The 19,197-nt window shown below is 40.8% G+C and overlaps 1 protein-coding gene across 1 annotated transcript in view; it reads right to left on the bottom strand.

Moving 5' to 3' along the window:
- Positions 1 to 19,197, bottom strand: part of LOC120560905 (aminopeptidase O (putative)) — a 74,319-nt gene that overhangs the window by 48,028 nt on the left and 7,094 nt on the right. The window contains 2 exon segments of the mRNA XM_039803796.1: positions 1,429 to 1,535; positions 2,283 to 2,496. Of these exon segments, the coding sequence (XP_039659730.1) occupies positions 1,429 to 1,535; positions 2,283 to 2,496 (321 nt within the window).

The raw sequence follows: 19,197 nt of genomic DNA, 5'->3' as shown, positions 1-19,197 counted from the left end.
TATGTCTCAACATGCTTTACCTTTAAGAGATGTGGGGAGTAAGAAATGGCTTCTCTGTGGGTGCCACTGTAGCAATTACTTGTCTTTTCAATACTAATGTGTGTTCCATGTTACATAGTCAGTCTGTGTGTAAGTGCATGTGTTGTTTGCATTTTTCAGATGTTAGTTTTGTTTTGTTGACTTAACCCCGTCAGGTGCAGAGAAACCTAATCCTGATCCTCCTAATCACCCGTGTGTCTGCCTCATAGGGGAACACCCTGATAGACTGCTAGACAGACACAGCTCTCAAGTGCATGTTTAACCCTTTCACTCACACACAGCTGCCTATTTCAAGATATACTCCGTGTCACAATAATTCATTCTAACATGTTTAAGCCTACCACAAATGTGAAACGTCATTATGCACAACATACACTAGAGGTTATTTCAGTATGGAAAGAGTTTCATATGTCCAAACACAGTCCCCCTTGAAGTACTAAGCCCATGAGGACCGTCCTTTAAAGTAACAAATGAGTAAAATCCCTAATATTAATACTGAAGCTTTTTACTAATGAGTATTTGGATTTTAAACACTATTAATTTAAATGTTTCTATTGTGTGATGACAACACATTGTTAGTAAAGTGACATAGTTAGAAGTTAGTGCCAAGCAGAGGTGCCATTAAATCAATAAGACATTGATTTGCTGTCTCCTACAAGCATGAATGTCAATAGCGCACTATGCTACAAGTGTCATCTCCAGTGAAGAGGCTTTTTTGTTCAAAGGAAGACCTACAATATGAAAGGCACAATGCTAACACATGCATTCCAACCCTTAAACAGTTAACTCCAGGCTGGGGTTTACACCTAATAATCCACTAATGACACTGTGCTTCCACCCTAGATAAAACAAACAGGGTGTGGGTCCCACATTGTCAGGATCAGATGAAGAGTTTGTGTGTACTTGCTGTGCTTGTGTGCTGAGCTTTTCTAATGCATGACAGTACACCTGGGTATTTTACGTGCAACACCTGCCACACCTGTACCCCTGGAATGCATATACCTCACGCTCATGTGTGTCTGCACGTGACACTAACAAAAGCTGGCCATACAGTACCCTAACCGACCCTAACTTAAAAAAAGTAGACTATGTATTCAATAGAGAATTAGGCAAACACAACTGCAACTTATTTAAACATTTCTCTTTCCTAATGTATGAAAAAGTATCTCAAGCATTGATACAAAGTAAAATAATTAAGTAGATACACAGTGAAATGTTGTCTTCTCCTTACATGTTGAACCTACTGTAGGGTGGTAAAGTAAACTAAAAGTGTTCGGTGTGCTTATTGAAGGTGCTGACGCACTATTCTTGAAGAGCTATTTCCTCTACAGTGGCAACAATGGTATGTTGGTATTAAAACAGATGTTCTTGACCAAAAAACACACTCACCTGAGGATTTGAAGGGCCTCCTCAGAGTTCTGCAACTCATCAGAGAGTCGTCTCCACCTCAGCAGTGCCTTCAGGTCAGACTGTTCTGCTGTCTCTTGTAAGGAGAGCTGAATGGAGAGATATGGAAAGTTATAAAGATATGAGGGAAAGGGTTATAGAAAAGAAAGTTAAGGGGGGGGGTTAAATATGGTGAATCATCAATTATATCAACAGAAAGATTAAACTGAACAGATTCAAATTAACAGTCAAATGCTCACTAATATGATAAAAGCAGCACTGTCCACTACCTCTGTCGCTGTGTCTTATTGATTTTATAATAAAAGGTCTTAAATCTATGTCTTCATAGCCAAGCACATATCATAAAGGTGACGTAGTAAAACATTTGTGTAACTCTAAAGGGTGTGGGAAAGCAAGTAGGGAGGATCAGATCTGTATTCATATCAGATCCCTGATCAGAGCTGAAGTTAGTGTTGCAAGCAAAAGATTCATATCAAAGCTCTGCCCTCGTCCTTTTTCCTGTTGTTTATCTATTTATTTCTGCTGGTACATATCCTTAATCAACCACTATTTTTTGCCACTGACCTTTTAGTTTCTTGTTTGTCCTTTTTTGCATTGGGACTTGGTGTCCTTATAAACTTTTTCCTTGTGTGCTTAATGTATGGTTTTACTACAGTAATGTAATGGCCAACTCTACGTGCATTCCAACCACAACAGTAACATTTGAAAAAAGGCTCATATTGCCATTTATTTTCATCTACCTGGGGTTAAAGCCTAAAAAAGGCCACCATTAAGTTACTTTTATAAAATACCTGTAGTAAACTACAACCATCAGGCAGTGATTGTACTGTACGTACTTGTTGTGCTTGGGCCCAGATAATGTCCTCCAGGTACGTGGCAAAGCCCTCGCTGATCCATTCCTCAGTCCAGTCTCTGGCTCCAATAACTAGGCCGAACCAGGAGTGGGCGATTTCATGGCACATCCTGGACCCACACAGAGACAGGCCATTCTCTCCAGAACCAAGACTCCCACCATACAACACACTCTGAGATAGGAAAATGATATGGGGGCTGGGGAAGACAAATTACAAAAAATACAGAATGAATAAATGAGATAAAGACAGAAATACATTATAAAAGTGAGTAAAAGAGTGAGAAATGAGTGAACAAGGATTACAAGATGGGAGACTAAAATGTTTTTTTTTATAATCAAGGAGGTTAAGGAAGTAAGACAAAGACAAGAAAATACAGAGGGGACTAAGAACTATGAACTAAAAAAAGTATACTGTACCGCCCTCCAAAAAGAAAAATAAGTTAGTGAGGTAATGTTCCACACCTATGATTACAGAAAATTGTGCCTGAACACGCCATGTACAGTACGATGAACCAACATGTGTGCGTACTAATGAGTATGGGAGCCCATCCCTTTCTCCATCTACTACATTATTATAGGCAAAGAGCAGCTTACTCATCAAGTGTTCTTGCCAAACTGCCCTGTACAAACATCAAGCAAGAACATCATGTTCCCTGGATTAAAACTGTTAACCAACAATGGGTAAAACTAAAAAAATACAATTAGCAAAATTGTTATGCCCAACTGTTGTAGATTTAAGGCAGGGTGGTTTTATAGCTCCCACTACGCTTTGCTTTGTTTCTAAACATGACTTCAAGGCAATACTACACATTTTAGGTTTAAAGATAAATCATATCTATATAATCATAAAACAAATCCATACACTTTTAAGATCTTTATGAAGATGAAAACAAAATTTATTAAGAAGCTTGACATATGACTATATAAAAATTATAAGCATCTGTAGTTAGTGACTTTAATTATTGACTGATTTATTGAGCAATTAATTAACTGACATTTATTATTATTGTTATAATATATTTTTTAAAGGGGTGATAGAATGATTATATAGGGTATTTCACACTGTTCCTTATGGTCTCCTAATGGGGTATGTAACATTGGTTGGGCTGAAAATGGCCTGGTTGATATTTTACTGGCCCTTATGCATCCCTGGTGTTTTGGCCCTATTTGTAACAAGAGCTTTTCTTCCAAATATGGTATGGTCATGAATATTTAGATGAGCTGCGCCGCTGATTGGTTGAGCGACTTGCCATACGCAGACATTAGAGACGGCATTTTTACGGACGCAGGCGCTTTGTAGGACGAGCAGCTGCTTGCTATATGTCCCATTCATTACAATGGGGAAATACCGCAGCTAGCTAGCTACACTGTCGCCATAACTAAATTATATTTACAGTTTGAATTTCGTCACGCCACTTATACAACATCATTCCCCAATGTCTTATAAAGCTAACCGTTGTGTCCGATTTGATTTTAAGGCATTTTTATGAACGCAAGGCGTCTTTGTAGGACGAGCAGCTGCTTGCTATATGTCCCATTCATTACAATGGGGAAATACCGCAGCTAGCTAGCTAGCTACACTTTCGTCATAACTAAATTATATTTACAGTTTGAATTTCGTCACGCCACTTATATAACATCATTCCCCAATGTATTATAAAGCTAACCGTTGTGTCCGATTTGATTTTAAGGCATTTTTATGAACGCAAGGCGTCTTTGTAGGACGAGCAGCTGCTTGCTATATGTCCCATTAATTACAATGGGGAAATATCGCAGCTTGCTCACTTTCGCATAACTAAAGTATATTTACAGTTTGAATTTCGTCACGGCATGAATATTATAGGTTCCTCAAGGTCTTACAAAGCTTTGCTAACACTTGTCCGATTTCGGATTTCAATTGAATGTATTTTTGTGAATGTCAGAGTTAGGAGGAGGCTAGCTAGCTCTCATTGATGGACTCCATCTCACCGCGGCTCTATCAATGAGACTCACGGACAAGAGGCGTTTATTTCCCCGATTGTTTGTTTAAATAACTCAACACACATACCCATTATAAGATTAACTGGAACCTGCGGGCTGCGGTAAAAGATTGCGGGCGTAACAAGCTCGCTGACACTGCGGTCAGGGCGGGCGATGTAGCAACCCAGGCAGCACCAACACCGGCACTAAACTCCGACACACAGTCGGAGAAAATTTGCAAATAGCCATCCATTTTCGTAAAGCGGCCCATATTTGAGCTTTATATGGTTGATTTCTCGCATAAAAAAGTTTCAGAAGTGAATTTTGTAATGGAATAACAGAGATCTGCGTGACCTAGCTAGATTCAGAAAACTACCTGATCTCAGGTCAGTTGTGTAGCCTATGTAAATGTTGGGGCGTGACCGTTCTCTTAATACACCCATGGGCTGACAAAGGTTCCAGTTTTTGGGAGGTTGACGTCAACTTCCAGCTTTGTTGGGATTCGCCCGTTTTCAGCGGCAGTTTCAAAATATGAGATTTTCATAGTAAAGGGGTGTCAGTGGGATTTTGAGCTTCTATGTATGTCCTATTTACCCACCGAACTGTCCTCATTCAACTATGACAGGGTAAAATCGGTTTTGCATTCTATCACCCCTTTAAGATTATGTGCACCTGAAGAGTATGTGTAAATGTAGCAACTGGTGTTTTCCTCTGTGCACTCTTGTAAAAAGATAATATATTTGCAACATTCACATACTAAAATACACCCAAAAAAACTTTAAAGATATTTTTGTAATGCCGAAAATAACAAGCTATTTGCTTGTATAAAGGAATAACATTACCAGCATCTGTGTATGTGTCTTATTCAACAAAAGCCTCATTAAGCTTTTCAGCCAATAACAGCAGCAGTTTATCAAAGCTCTGAGCCAACCACAAGTGAAGAGATAATAACAATATCCAATATAATGGTTACCAAATGTTAGTTAATACTACTTAATATTATTAATACTATTCTATATAGATAATGGTTTCCCAAAAAATGTGACACTGCTGGTAACACTACAGGAAAAGTCAGGGGATCACCAAAGTCAGTAGGATACTTTTTCTGGGAACCATGAATGTCTTCTCCAAAATTCAAAACATCCATCCAATAAGTGTTGAGATTTTTCAGTCTGGACCAAAGTGGTGGATCGACAGACCGACACTGCCACGCCAACAGCACGGCTCGAGGGATAACTACAGTTAAATTTGCCATTATAAACCATCAAGTAGTCTGAACCGCATTCATTTCATTCATGATATTATCTGTCTGAAACGTTCTTACTGCAGACTCTCAGCTTCACATAGACACAGGAACACAGGACATGTGACTTTTAACCATGAGACAGCGCCGGTAGAACAGGACCAATAGAAGTGCTCTGTCAAAGCCAAGGTCATGGCTGAAGACATTTCTGAAGCATTCTTTACTCTGTCTTATGTAACGGGCTCTGGGTGCCCTGAGGGGCTTAGGGCCGACTGTGCGTGAGAGGCAGGCTATTCTTCAATAGAAGAATGACTGAGGGGTCACAAAGGTGCTAATGAATGGTCTCTCTCTATCCTGGCCCATATAATAACACCAGATTGTCTAGAGTTCCTTTCACACTCTCTAGATCTTAAGTGTCCCAGCCACTATTGACCTGACATTGGTGGGAAAATTTATGGCAAACTGCGGGTCTCTACTGAGAAGTATTTTTTAAAGGGTCATACCACCCTACTACTGTGTCAAATATGTTAAAGATGGCTCTACATTACAGAAGAAAGGTCTTTATCTCTGTTTCACTTCATTTTAGTCAGCTTTTTTTAAGCATCGTCAATATATGTTTACTACATGTAAACATCATGTAGCAATAAACCACACAATATAGTGTTTCCTTCTAAAAAGTCATAAAGTCTACTTCCAACTGCTGAGACACAGTAGCAACAATTACTTTACCTGTTGGATTGACAGTCTACTCCCACAGCCACAATAAGCCCACATATTGCTGCTATTGATGAATTATAGTAAGCTGTAAAATGAGCTGTTCTCATCAAGGAAAGATTAGCATCTTAAACACCAGATGACAGAGGAGTTATTTTCTTTCCTTGGCTGCCATAACCTAATTATAGTGACAAGTCAATTATAAAGGAAAACAGTGAGTAAAGACATAGGTTAGGCCGGGTCTGCCAGACAGTCTATTTTGGAGGAAAACAAAATCGGATGTCTGAGCAACACAAATACTCTTTATTTCCCTGAGGATTGCTTTATCAGATAGAAGGCAGGCCATTGCATTCTGTTACTTAGTACATATCAAAATCATATAAAAGGGTCTTATGGACATCATTTCCAAGACAGCATCTCAAATCTAATACCATGTTTTTCTAATTATACAAACAGAAATCTCTCAATAGAGCAGGGGATGCTAACATTAGCATTATGAGTTTCTTTGTAGCCTAATCTTATTCCCCCACAATTGGATAAGCATGCCTTTGTTTTCAGTTCCAGCAGTGCGTTATGTGCGTCTGTATGTGTGAGTGAGTGTGAAACACAAAGACAGCCTTTCAGAGACGGCGCTTGCACATGCTCCTCTGAGGGATGCGGAATCCATCACTACAGTGACAAATAGTGTCATCCCACCATGGTGGGGATGAATAACAACAGCATCTTTCACATTCACTGATTCACTGGCTGACATTAGCTGACATCAGGGACCTGTCAGAGATACATGCATGAGAAAACGTTCACACGCACATTCATGCATATTTAGCACCTGCACATGTGTATACACCTTTCATCTCCACTATAGTATAGCTGTGGGGATGAATGTTTGTCCCTGATTACCAATCAACAGTTTCTGTGCTGTTTTCAAATACGGTTTTAGACATTCATTTGTTTGCTTCCAAATTCTCTGTTTTGCAAATACCGGTATGCAAATGTGACTCACAAAAATAATGATTTACTAAAGCTGTTGATTACACCAACAATTACAATCAATCAAGCATTAAGTGATAATACAGCAACTCTCAGAAACTGTGTAGATACATTATACTCTGTCATACAACTTCCACTCCTCTATGTCTTTGCATCAAACACTTGTTGATAGAACCTTTACAAACTGAACATTTTCAGATATTCTTTTGTGTGCTTACCACCAAAGTTGTAATGATGGTTTTAATAATTATTGACTGTCTTGTTCTACTTATTCAGCTGTTGTTATTTTGTTGTTTTTAACTCGGAGGGTCCATGGCAATTAAAACAACACTCCTCTCATTTCGTCATATGAACATCTAAGATATTGTTGTGTCGTTTAGATGCCATATTACAAATTGCACAAGATCATTTTTTAATATATGATATAACACCAAAATACTGCACTAAATTATGAGTTCTAGACTCTACTGGAAGTCCAAAGTTGCTCTCCACTTTCAATAGTTCCCCTTTTACTTATGTTCCTGACTTTTTACAGATGGCAAATCTGATTAATATAATAATCCATAACAAAAAGTCTATTAAAAGATATGTTGCACTTTATATAAATGTAGGATCAAAGACATTCAGAGGTGATAGAAAAAAAAGACAAATTTGGTCTGGACCCTGATTAGGGTCACTTATGATTTTCTGATGATTGCTGGATGTTAAATGACGGGATGTTTGATATAAAATTGAACAGTGTCACCTTCAGAGCATGTAAATTAAACCATTAGTTGGTCCTGTTTCGTGTCTGTTTTGTATGTTTGTGATCTCTGTTTGTTTTTTTAATTAATTGCTACAATAGCTGTGTAACAAATTGGCCTTTGGGTGTGATTCAGATTTACTAATTTCCTCTTCTCTACTTAGTTATGTTCTTCTGAACAATGCATTAAAAAATGAAATAACAATCTGAGATTTAATTGGATGCTAAACATAAATTTTAGTCTTGACCGTTAATTATACTTATTGTTCTTGATTGGCCTTATGTGTTACATCTTAAGAAAGAAGAAAGAAAAAAAGGCACCAATACGATTAGCAGGTGAACACCCTAAATGCGATAGATAAAACTGATCACAATGAGAGGCTGTCTGCATAGAGAATAACAGACAAAAGACTTTAGGTAACCCTTTCTGATGATGGGACCCAATTGGGCCTTAACACACAACATGAAATACTGATTAAAAGCCTCCTGTTCTTTCTCACACGACAACCTCGTGACTCTAAGTCACCCAGGGTGACTTGGTTCTGAGCTTCAGAGGTGTGAGCCAGGGCAAGTCTTCAATTTGGTGGGACACAGATTGTAATAGTGTTTCACTTCTCCATCTTTCCATCCATTATTCATCCCTCCATCTATCGTTCATGGCTGTAGGCCATTTTTCCCCCAGCGGGACACTTCCATGCATAATGCAGCAGGGGCCCTATCATAGTCCTGTTATTGACATCCATAGCCTAGCTACTGTAAGCCCATAGCTGGGACACTGGTAAAACAGCCCCACGAGACAGAGGGACGAGGAAAAAGATGATGAGAGCTGAGCGTGCACTGTATGTGTAAATGAGAGAGTGAGAAACAAAGTAAAGAAGGAGATAAAATTCAACAACATAGAGAGAAAGATTTAGAAAAATATGAGAACAGAGACAAAAAGGAAAGAAAGTGAATTAAAAAATGAATTGATAGATATTTGTGGAGAGTCTCTAACCCTGTATGGTGAGTTTTGCTCTTTCCCCAAGTGTACACATTGTTTGCATGTTTCTGTATGGTATGCAGTTATGGGCACACTTTTAAGACACAGTAACAGACAGTTAACGAGATGGACAAAAGCCATACAAAACATAACAAGCACACAAACTACAACTTTGTCTATTCTTTTCTATTCAAGCAAAGGTTGTAGAGCTGGCCTTTCCTAATGTCAGCTTACGGGAAGGAGCTTTGTCTTGTTTGCCTCCCTCTCTGACAGAGTCTGTGGGCTATTTTAGACACAGGAGCCTATTTGACCAAACTCCTAACAGCTTTCGTTTTTTTAACAAGTCTGACTTCAAATGTCTGGCATTCCAGGCTGGCTGCAGATCAGCTCTTTGCTCCCAGACGGGGCCCCAAGGGCCAGGCCAAATGCCACTCCATGTAGGGCCTGATCACATGAATGAGGGCCAGGCTGGGGCCCCCGGAGAGCCGCCCCACCCACATACACTGCATCGCATCAGAGCCTGAAAATAAATAGTAGAAACGATATCAGAGGTCATCAGCAACAAGCAGGCGACTCTGCTGCTCGAGTCTGGAGAAAATTAGTCTTTGTAATGTCGACACACAAGAAACGAAAGTGACAGGTTTCGAGGTTAGACTGTAGTTTCTTGTTGTTGTCAAGTGCTTAATCTTAAAAGTCCATTCATGCATACATAGGTAGCTGGCTCTAAGCTGGTCAAGTTTGTATCACATGGACATAATCCATGTGGGTCATAGCCTGATGAGGTCAAGAATAACTATGTAGACACACAGAGACATAATTTATGAAGATTCAATAACTGTATAAGGTGCAGTCATAACAGAGCACTGATATACAACACAGCAGAGCATCACAGGCACAGACATGCATATCCACCCAACACACACACACACACACACACACTTTCAGCAAATCTACTTTGAATCCGTATCAGCTGGGAAGTGATAGCAGATGTCTGATCCATCTGATCTCTTAACAGTAAAACAATCCACAGTGCAGTTTGTTCCGTGTTTAGTACAGAGTCCAAAAACTGATGTCACCCCAGAGGAATGTTCTTGTGTGTGTGTGTGTGTGTGTGTGTGTGTGTGTGTGTGTGTGTGTGTGTGTGTGTGTGTGTGTGTGTGCAGAATGATGGAGCACAGATTTAAAACACTATGGAGACTTATTTTTCTATAACAATGATCTCTCTTTCTGTGGTTGAATTTGGGCATATTGCCGACATATTGGAGACCAAATAACGAGAAATCTACGTTAATGGCACCACGGTAAACACTGACTCCTCCAAGAGGAAGAAGAAGAAATCTACATTTGTACTGACCCAAAGACACAAAATATCACAATGAAAGTCCTATATCAAATGTTTCACAGTCCTAAACTGTCTTAATACAATAATACAAAGGCATCCACAATGTTTCAACGAGTGCTAATGCAGTGCAGTATGAGTTCATCTGGCTACAATAAGCCCCTGACGATCAGCCTAAGGGAGGTGTCGACATGACATTTATGTGACATAACCCACATTCCTGTATCAGTGCAGCTATTTGCATGCAAACTCCATCACTCATCACACAGCACTCAGAACCCTCTTCTGGCTTCCACTATCGCCTCAATGAAAAAGACAGGACCAATCTATTTCACAGGATTATAATTTGAGTCGTTTTCTTGCCTGTAGGGTAATAAATAGACTAATTATTTTCTCTCTTATGTAACGTGAGCGAATGAGACAGTGAGGAGATGGAAAGTGAGACCGCTCAGTACTGCGAGGCTATATAAGAAGTGTTTGACAGAATGGAAAGATGGATGAAGGTGAGATCGAAGTTGAATTAGCCAGTGAGCAGAGCTGTCTCCAATACAGAGGTTTCAGGCTGCCACCTGGCTGGGCTGCCTGCCTGTCAGACAAAAACCTGCAGCTGATGAATATAGCGTGGGTTGAAGGTGTTTGATGTAAGTACTATTGCAACAACACACTTAAACCATACCACAATAGATAATTACTGGGAAAAAACAAATTCTATACATGGTACAAGAACAATCAACTGGGAAGGTATTAACACGAGGAGGAATGCAGCCCAGACACTGTGACTGTAAAGTTGAATGCTTCAAAGATAAGATGGCAATATTCTTTTTTTTCTTATGATAACAAAGTCCATGAAAATGACTTATGATTTAAACCTCATGGTGGCACTAAAGAAAAGGGGGATCACCAACATCATTAGGATTAAGTGTCTAGTTGTGCCAATGTAGCAGATTTTGAAATATTTAATAGGATAAATAAAAAACTTTGATCTGCTGGTGGCACTATAGAAACTTTTAGGGGATCAAAAAAGTAATTGAATGTCCATTAATGTCAGTATTGGTGGATTGACCACCCAACATACAGAATGACAGACAGACACTGCCATCCATAGAGCCATGTGGCTAAAAACAGCCTATTGCAACAGCAACTGGTAGACTAGCATGGAGCACAGTTCTCTCCCCAAGGCTAAAAGCAAACCCAGACATCGGAAGCATTACCACCGAGCATTTCACAGCACTTTGTTTCAAATATCTCATTTTGGCCGGTTCAGCGCAGAGGTCCCACAGACATTAAGCCGCCTGGCTTTGCACAGACAAATGAAATTACCCCCAGCCTCTAGGTTCCACTATCACACACTCCCCAGGTTGCACACCAAAAGCAGGAGCAGCAGCGTCCCCTACGCCATACAATAGACCCATCCATCACTCCAGGGAATGGGTCCTATGGACTCATCCATTAGTTAGTAGAATGGGTGTGCAGTGACAAGCCTGTCTTGCCACAGCCTGTAATCCAGAGTTATGGAACAGTGCGTCTATGTTACTGTTAAATGTAGTACTATATGCCAGCTGTTGCCAGCAGGTTCACATCTGAGGGCAGTTCAAAGCAACACTCACCAACAACTGATGACAATGGAAGCATATACGTATGGCACCTGGGAAAAAAAACAGCACATGCGACAAATACGAAATTCAAAAACTAGCATAAATAAAAAAAATTCTGATTATTCCTGAGGAGAAAGACTTGAATGTTCACATCAAAAAGTACAGTATAACTCTGTCCTGTCAAGCTGTGGAAGAGTTAAAGGGATACTTCACTGATTTAGCATTAAGCTTTGTATCAGTAGAAACCCGGTAGTATTTTCGAATGACCGTGCTTCCCTCCCTCATCTCCTCCTGAGACGAGAGATCTCTTTATTGTGAGTCTGGAAAAAAAATCTTCCGATGACGGAAAATGACGATTTTTGCGTCATCGGAAGATTTTTTTGACCAGAGGCAATGGACTACAGCCAGTAGTAGGAGCTACTTCCGCATGTTTTCAACCCGCCCATAGGGGGTTGGACTGTTGTCTTTCTCCGAAGATTGCCGAAGCAAAACGAGCGTCAGCCATCTTGAATCCTCCCTAAACAGTAAGTCTCTCAGCAGCTTTGCAATTATGTGCATTCAAACCGCACACGTGTACCACCGGGATACATTGGTACAGATCAGAGAATATGCAGGAAACTTTATTACAGATGGAATACTCGACACACTACGTGAGCTTCGCCCTAGTGGCTTGGGAGTATACTCTAAAGCAGCAAAGCAAGTGCATTCTGGGATTTGGTGTCTTTCATCCACATGAGCCCAGAACCCACCAATTTCAAAAAATTGTTCACATTTCTACTACATAAGTGACCCAATTTAAAGATATATTCATCTTTCCAACGGTGAAATATCCCTTTAAAGATGGCTCCTTCAGTTGTGAGAAGGTACTGTAGGAGAGCAGGTAAACCTATACTGCAGATAGAGAAGGGAAGTTGAGAGGCCCGAGATAACTAGAAAGGAATGTTCCTGTAATAACAAAACACTCACTAAACTGGACCCTGCTATCTTCGTTAAGAGCACAGAGGAAGGTCTGACCAAGAAAAAGAGGCGAGGAAGCAAGAAGAGATGTATAGAGAAGGCCAAAGCTTGTGGGGTTTGAAGCTGTCCCGTGTGTGTTCAGCAGGAGGTGAGCAGAGGAACAAGGGGAACTGTATAGAAAAAGAAATAAAGCTCACCTAAAAATCTTAACTACTTGCAATCACTTTAAAAGTGTGCACCGGACACTCCCTCTCCTTCTGTCCAGGTGCAGGCATGCAGACATGCCTTTTCAACTCGCCAGGATCTTTTGTGTGGCTACAGAAGAGAGGGAGATCCACTCAAGGTAGGAAGAAAGAAACACCTCATCCTTGACTATTTGATTAACAGCTGTCTCCCGTGCCAAAAAGTTCGACCCCCCACATCACGCCCACCCCACCCTGAACTGCCTCCTGAAAGAGCAGGTCTGTGTCGCACACTTCTAGGGTTACTTCACAGATCAAACTGGAGAGGAGAGCAGAAAGGCAAGAAATCCACTGAGAGATCAGATGGAAGAGGGGAGGACAAGCAGTGGGAGGACTGGGAAAGAAATGGAGTAAGGAGGAACAGAGAAAAAGAGGACGAAATAGGTCAATAAGGAGGCAGGAGGTGCAATTCAGTAAGGGTGCAAAGTGATGGGAAATCATGGCCAATGAGGCGAAAGAGTGAGACTAATGTTAGAAACTGGGGCAGGTTAAGATTAACATCTAATCTTTTTAATTTGCATTTGGTGGTCTGCTGTTATATTTCATTTACTTACCATTTAAGATGATAGCAACCAACCATACCTTTCATCAAAGTGAATGATCTTTCCTTAATCAGCTTTATCTTTTAAATGCTGGTGGTTTTGCATGATTCATCCCATTATTACTGACCACTTTGTAAAGTATGCAAGTTTTTAGATGTATTTCCTCAATTCCAAGGAACCATCAGTGTCCAGTCATTTGGGTATGCCATGAAACATAGCTTGCAGAAATTATAATCCATTAAGGTTAGTGTCTCATTGAAAATCAAGTTATTAGTGCGGTGGTTAAAAGTTGAGTCGGCTGCCATCAAATTCATTTGCTTTGTTTTTGGAAAAACAAGCTGATAAGACTAACAATTAGCATACATGTAGGTTGTGAAGACTACAGTATAATGTGAATTTGATTGGTTTCTTGCATTAAAAGGTTGCTGTTTGGAAGCAAGTTTGAAATAAATACTCTCTAGTAGCTGAATTATTATGTGGGAATAATGTAATGTCACAACAATTTCTACCATACGGACATTAATAAAAACCCAATATCTCAAACAACTTGTGGTATGCTTTGGGAAATGGTCGGCAGTAATGTGAAGAATATGTGATTTCTAGTTATTGGGTTAAAACATGAAAAAACACTGGGCTGGTCCTATTAAAGATGAAAAACACTACACTAAAGAGCTCTAGGGCAACGGGGGATTATCCTGCAGGGTACTAACTCCCCCCGGCACTCCAGTTCCCTACTTCCTCCCAACAGGGACCAATGGCCAATGTAACTTCCTGCTAGCCCATAAACAAACAATGCAGTCAACTGAAGTCAGGCTGAAAATCCTCCAATGCCACTTAGAGAGGTCAAGAGGTATACACCAGTCATAACTTTTACCTAGTGCCTGTGACAGTTATATGGCTGCCTAGTTTGGCTGTGCTGCAAAAGGAACAAGCAGTTTAACTACTTGATCCTTTTTCTCCCCATTTCTTTGGGCAGCCACCCCCAAGGGGAGAGTTGCGTAAAAGGAATAAAACAAAACAGGAGAATGAGAAATGTAATGCAAGGGAAACTTATGCGTATAGTTGGAGAAAACTATTTTGGCAATAAACGTGTTTGAAAGAAGTCTGTTTGTGCAATGTGTTTGTGTTATTCTAATTGAAAACAACAGCGATAATGAAGGAAGCTGGTAATAAAAGTGCAATGAGACGTGTCGAGAGAGATATTTTCAAGTACGTATGAGAGTGGGTTTATCAGAGCCCGCCATCAAGGGGTGTGGGGCGGCCCTTCTTTCCCTTGTCACAAAAAATCCCAACAGCGACAACTAAGATTACGCATTAATCTGGCTCTAATACAGCTAAAACATAAGGATAACCCCTCTAAAATATGTTAACTGAACTGAATTTTGTTCATTTCCCCACCAGAGAAAAACAACAGACAACAGGCAATGACAAATGATCTGTTTAGCATTCCTCTAACATCATGCCATCCCTCTAAATACACATCCTTACACCCTTATTTGAACATTTGAACAATGCAAGCATTCATACAAACACAAGCACAGGAATCTGTCTGTCTACAGTGAAGAAAAACAAAACCCAGATCACCCGCACTACTAAAAGGCCTGTTTCAACCCTTGTGTCATTTCTCAACAAAATGCAGGGAAACCACCGCTCTCTCAGGGACGTCAGACATCGTCTTCATTTGGGCACGCTGCAAACAAAGTGATCTCTGATTATTCTTACAAGTCCAGCCAGCGCTTTGGGGGACACAGCCCTCAGCTTCAAAGAGCGAAGAGGAAATGCTGTGCCCTTCCGGTCACTCCCAGTCTGAACCAAATGACGTGGTTGAGATGTGATGAGGAGATTACACATCTAAATAAAAAAAAGGGGGGAAAAAGCGTATGAGCTAAGGCACATACAAATAAAAACACAAATGTTCAACTGTACATATAAAAACACAAACACACTAATTACTAATGTCCGGAAACAGTGGGAGGTCTGACCACGACAGCTCGGAGCAGATTCATTATATTAAAGAGCTTTGGTTTACAACATTCCCATGTCCTTCAATCACTCAGGACAATGAGCTTTTTTATACGGACTGGAAACAGAAGTAACTTTAAGGGATTCCCCAACTGTGCTCACTGGCGGCAACTCTTTCATGCTGTTTTGTTTCTGCTTATCTCAGACACCTCTTCATCCCTCATCCATACTCCATCAATGTTTAACCATACTGTATTTTTCTTTCACTCCCTTATCCGCTCCTTAATGTCTTAAATGTTTTACTAATACCGTGGGCAGAGGACACACAGCAGTGCTTCTACATTCCACTCTCTTAGCCTTTCTTGTCATAGGAACAGAAAAAAAAACAGAAGGACAACATGAAAGTGTACCGACAAAAAGAAAGAGAAGATATTGTCTGGCATATACTGTACATGTTGCAGGCTAATATGCATCTGATGATAACTTGGACTGCTAAAGAACTCTTGGAGCCAAAGTAGCACACAATAAGTATGTTAAAATATAAGAGACTTATGCTCTCATTGTTATGTGAAATCCTATGTACAGCTGACATGGCTTCATCTTCTGGAAGCTGCATTTGCGCGTGTGTGTGTGTGTGTGTGTGTGTGTGTGTGTGTGTATGTGTGTGTGTGTTAGTGAATCAGAAAGCTGTGTGGGTGCATTGTACGCGACACAGCCCTTGAATGCAGACCTGCCCTTACTTGACTCCTTAATCTTCGGTTTCCTGCCCTCCCTCTCCGTATCTCAGAATAAAAACTTCATGCCACTGTGAATCCTCCCCCATTTTTAAATTTTGCCCTCCCTTCTTTGTATCAGACTACAACAGCTCTGTGCCTTCTTGCCACAGCTCCCTGTCCTATAGCCCCTCCACTCCTGCTGTTTCCACTGGGGCACTGCACATAAATTGGGCTTGGCTTGGTCCCAAGCACTGGGGCCCACATACCTCCCAATCTCTAGATTAAATAGCGCCAGTCTCTGAAGTCCTTCCAGGGGCTAATGGCTTTTGTTGCTGGGAATAATCCACACATCCTCTCCCACATCCTGGGGGTCCGCCGGCCTGTCGTGAACCTTGCCTTTACCCTCTTCATCTCTCTCTCTCATCTCCATCTCAATCTACGCTTCCATTTTGGTTGACCTCCCTGCTTCCCTATGGCACAACCCTGTGGTTAAGTGGGGAGGCATGCAGGACCGAACCACCCGCACTGAGGGGAGGATGCAGTGAGTTGACATTGGGTTGAGACCCATGCAGAGTTTTATAGGGAGTCAGTGCAGGTGCTGTCTGAAGCTTAATGAAGGCCCTTAATCTCTTCTCTGTCATCTGCAGCTAACTGGGGTCTAAGCAGCTAGGCCAAGAGGGATAAGTGCCTAGGAGCTATCCTCATAAGGAAAAGAAAACATCCGTCAGGCAACAGCCACAGCAGAACAGCCTCTGTGTAAGCACTTGATGTCCGTTCAATATAAATACAGCAGAGAGACAGATTTTCACAAGATGAGGGGAAAGATTTTCCTTAGATCAAAGAGCACTCTGTTGGGTGAAGTAGTCAAAATAAGTATGCAAAGTTGAGAACTAGGTGCAGAGAGTGTCCGTTCTGTCACCCTCTGTCCTTCAAATATCTCTGATTGAGACCACTCTTGGCTACAACGTCAGAAATTCACACTGAATACATATTCAGGTATGAGCTCATATCCTGTCTGGGGCACTTTTCTCCAGAGAGGCCGACAAGGGAGAGGAAAAAGGCAGATGGAGAGAAAGAGAGACTGTGGTTGCAGACTGCAGACACTGGGATGTTCACTGACCACCCTAATCAGTGTACTTTATCAACACAATTTAAAAAAAAGGCCAGACATTGATGGTCTTTATTTTGCTTCATTTTCCAATTTTAACTTAATTCATATGGCTACTGGCTGGCTGGCAGTCATATCTACAGGCATACCATATGGCAGCTGAAAGTACCATATTGCAGAGAGAATATAAAACTTGATTTCAAGGGAAACTATTACTATTGTAGAATGCTAGAGGACGGACTGGAGAGTGACTGAACGTACAGAGAAGTGGAGAGGACAGAGAAGAACTGCAAACACAGGGGGCTTGAAGATTTAGGGATATTATGAGGGCAAAGAGAGCGATAGAAAGTCAGGAGATGAAAAGAGAAAAAAGAGACAGTGTAGGGTGAAGAAGAAGTGACAGAAGCAGGACACTACCGATTTTCAGGATAGAATGATTACAGAAAACGGGGGGAGTAAAGTAATAAAAAGGGGATAAATATAGAAAACGGGTGGAGCCGACACGAGCTAAAGAGGGAAAAAAGAAATACATAGAGCAGAATTATCGATAGTGCAAAGGACAATGAATCTGTCATCCTGTGGCTTTGCGCCCACCCATCTGCCCCCAGACCTCCACTAAAGCTGCACATAAACATACATACATAAATACACATAGGTCTAGTGTGGAGCAGAGAGCCTGCAGACCACCTGAAATCTCTTCTAGTAAAAAAAAATGATATAACACAGCAGACTATTGACTGGCTCGCTGAGTCAATGAAGCTGCGCCCAAAGAAGAGGTTAGCCACCTCTCTCATCCAGAGGGTTGGGGTTTGGGGTTTGGGGTTAGGGCGTCTCTAAAGGTAAGAAAAAATAAATTAATGAAGAAGGAAGAACCATGTTATGTTTGGAGGAAGGGATGGAGAAAATATAGTGTAAACTTGACTGAGAGTGTCAACATCAAAAATGTAAAAAAGTGTGAGCAGGTTAAGTTGTGGGAAATCGTAGAAGAAGAAAGATGTTTGGGATGGAAATTGGGATAAAGGAAAAAAGAGGTGGCGAGTTTTGGAAATGGGATGAGGAAAGGGGGGAGCAGCGTTTTGGAAAAGGCATGAAGGAAGGGACAGAATAGAAAAAGTCATGGAAAGTAGTGGATTAATGATGGGACAATGAAAGAAGCCAGGGATAGTGGATGGAAAAGGTGTTTAAGTAGAGGCCTAGTGAAAAGGCTAAAACAATCCTTTGTCTGCCAACTTTTATGTTTACATTTTGTCTGGCTTCAATGTAGCACTGCTTCAGTATTTTAATGTTACTTTTCCTGCTAGTGGCAGCATTTAGGCTCAAACTCACAACTGAAACACATCCTTTTATTAGCACCCCAGACGTGCTAGCAGCTTAAACATCATTGAAGCCAGTGTTGAAAGTGGTTATGATGGGGAAAAAGGAGGGATGACAAGTGACTAAACAGAGTTTGGAGGGAGTTGGACTCTTTATTTCAACAAAGAATTCCAATGTGGAAGATCTCCATGAAGAAGATTGAGACAGAGTGAGAGGGTCTGGAAATGTGAAGTATGTCATTAATCATGCAACCCAGAAACATTTTACTTGAAAAATCAAACCAGAAGCAGCAGGCTGAAGTTGAAAAACAACAAAGTGCTGACGTTGTTGTGGCAAATCTTTGATGTTCTGTTTCTTTACAACTTGTAAATTATTGTCCAAAAATGGGCCTTAAAAATGACACTAGAATACAAGGGTTGCTTGCAGTAACACCTCCATAGACCTTAATTGAGCGTTTTATCATCTTTCAACTCATTATTTTGGTTTTACAGAGTGC

Source organism: Perca fluviatilis, chromosome 6 (assembly GCF_010015445.1).
Source record: "Perca fluviatilis chromosome 6, GENO_Pfluv_1.0, whole genome shotgun sequence".
Lineage (NCBI taxonomy): Eukaryota > Metazoa > Chordata > Actinopteri > Perciformes > Percidae > Perca > Perca fluviatilis.
This window is presented reverse-complemented; position numbering and strand designations above follow the sequence as displayed.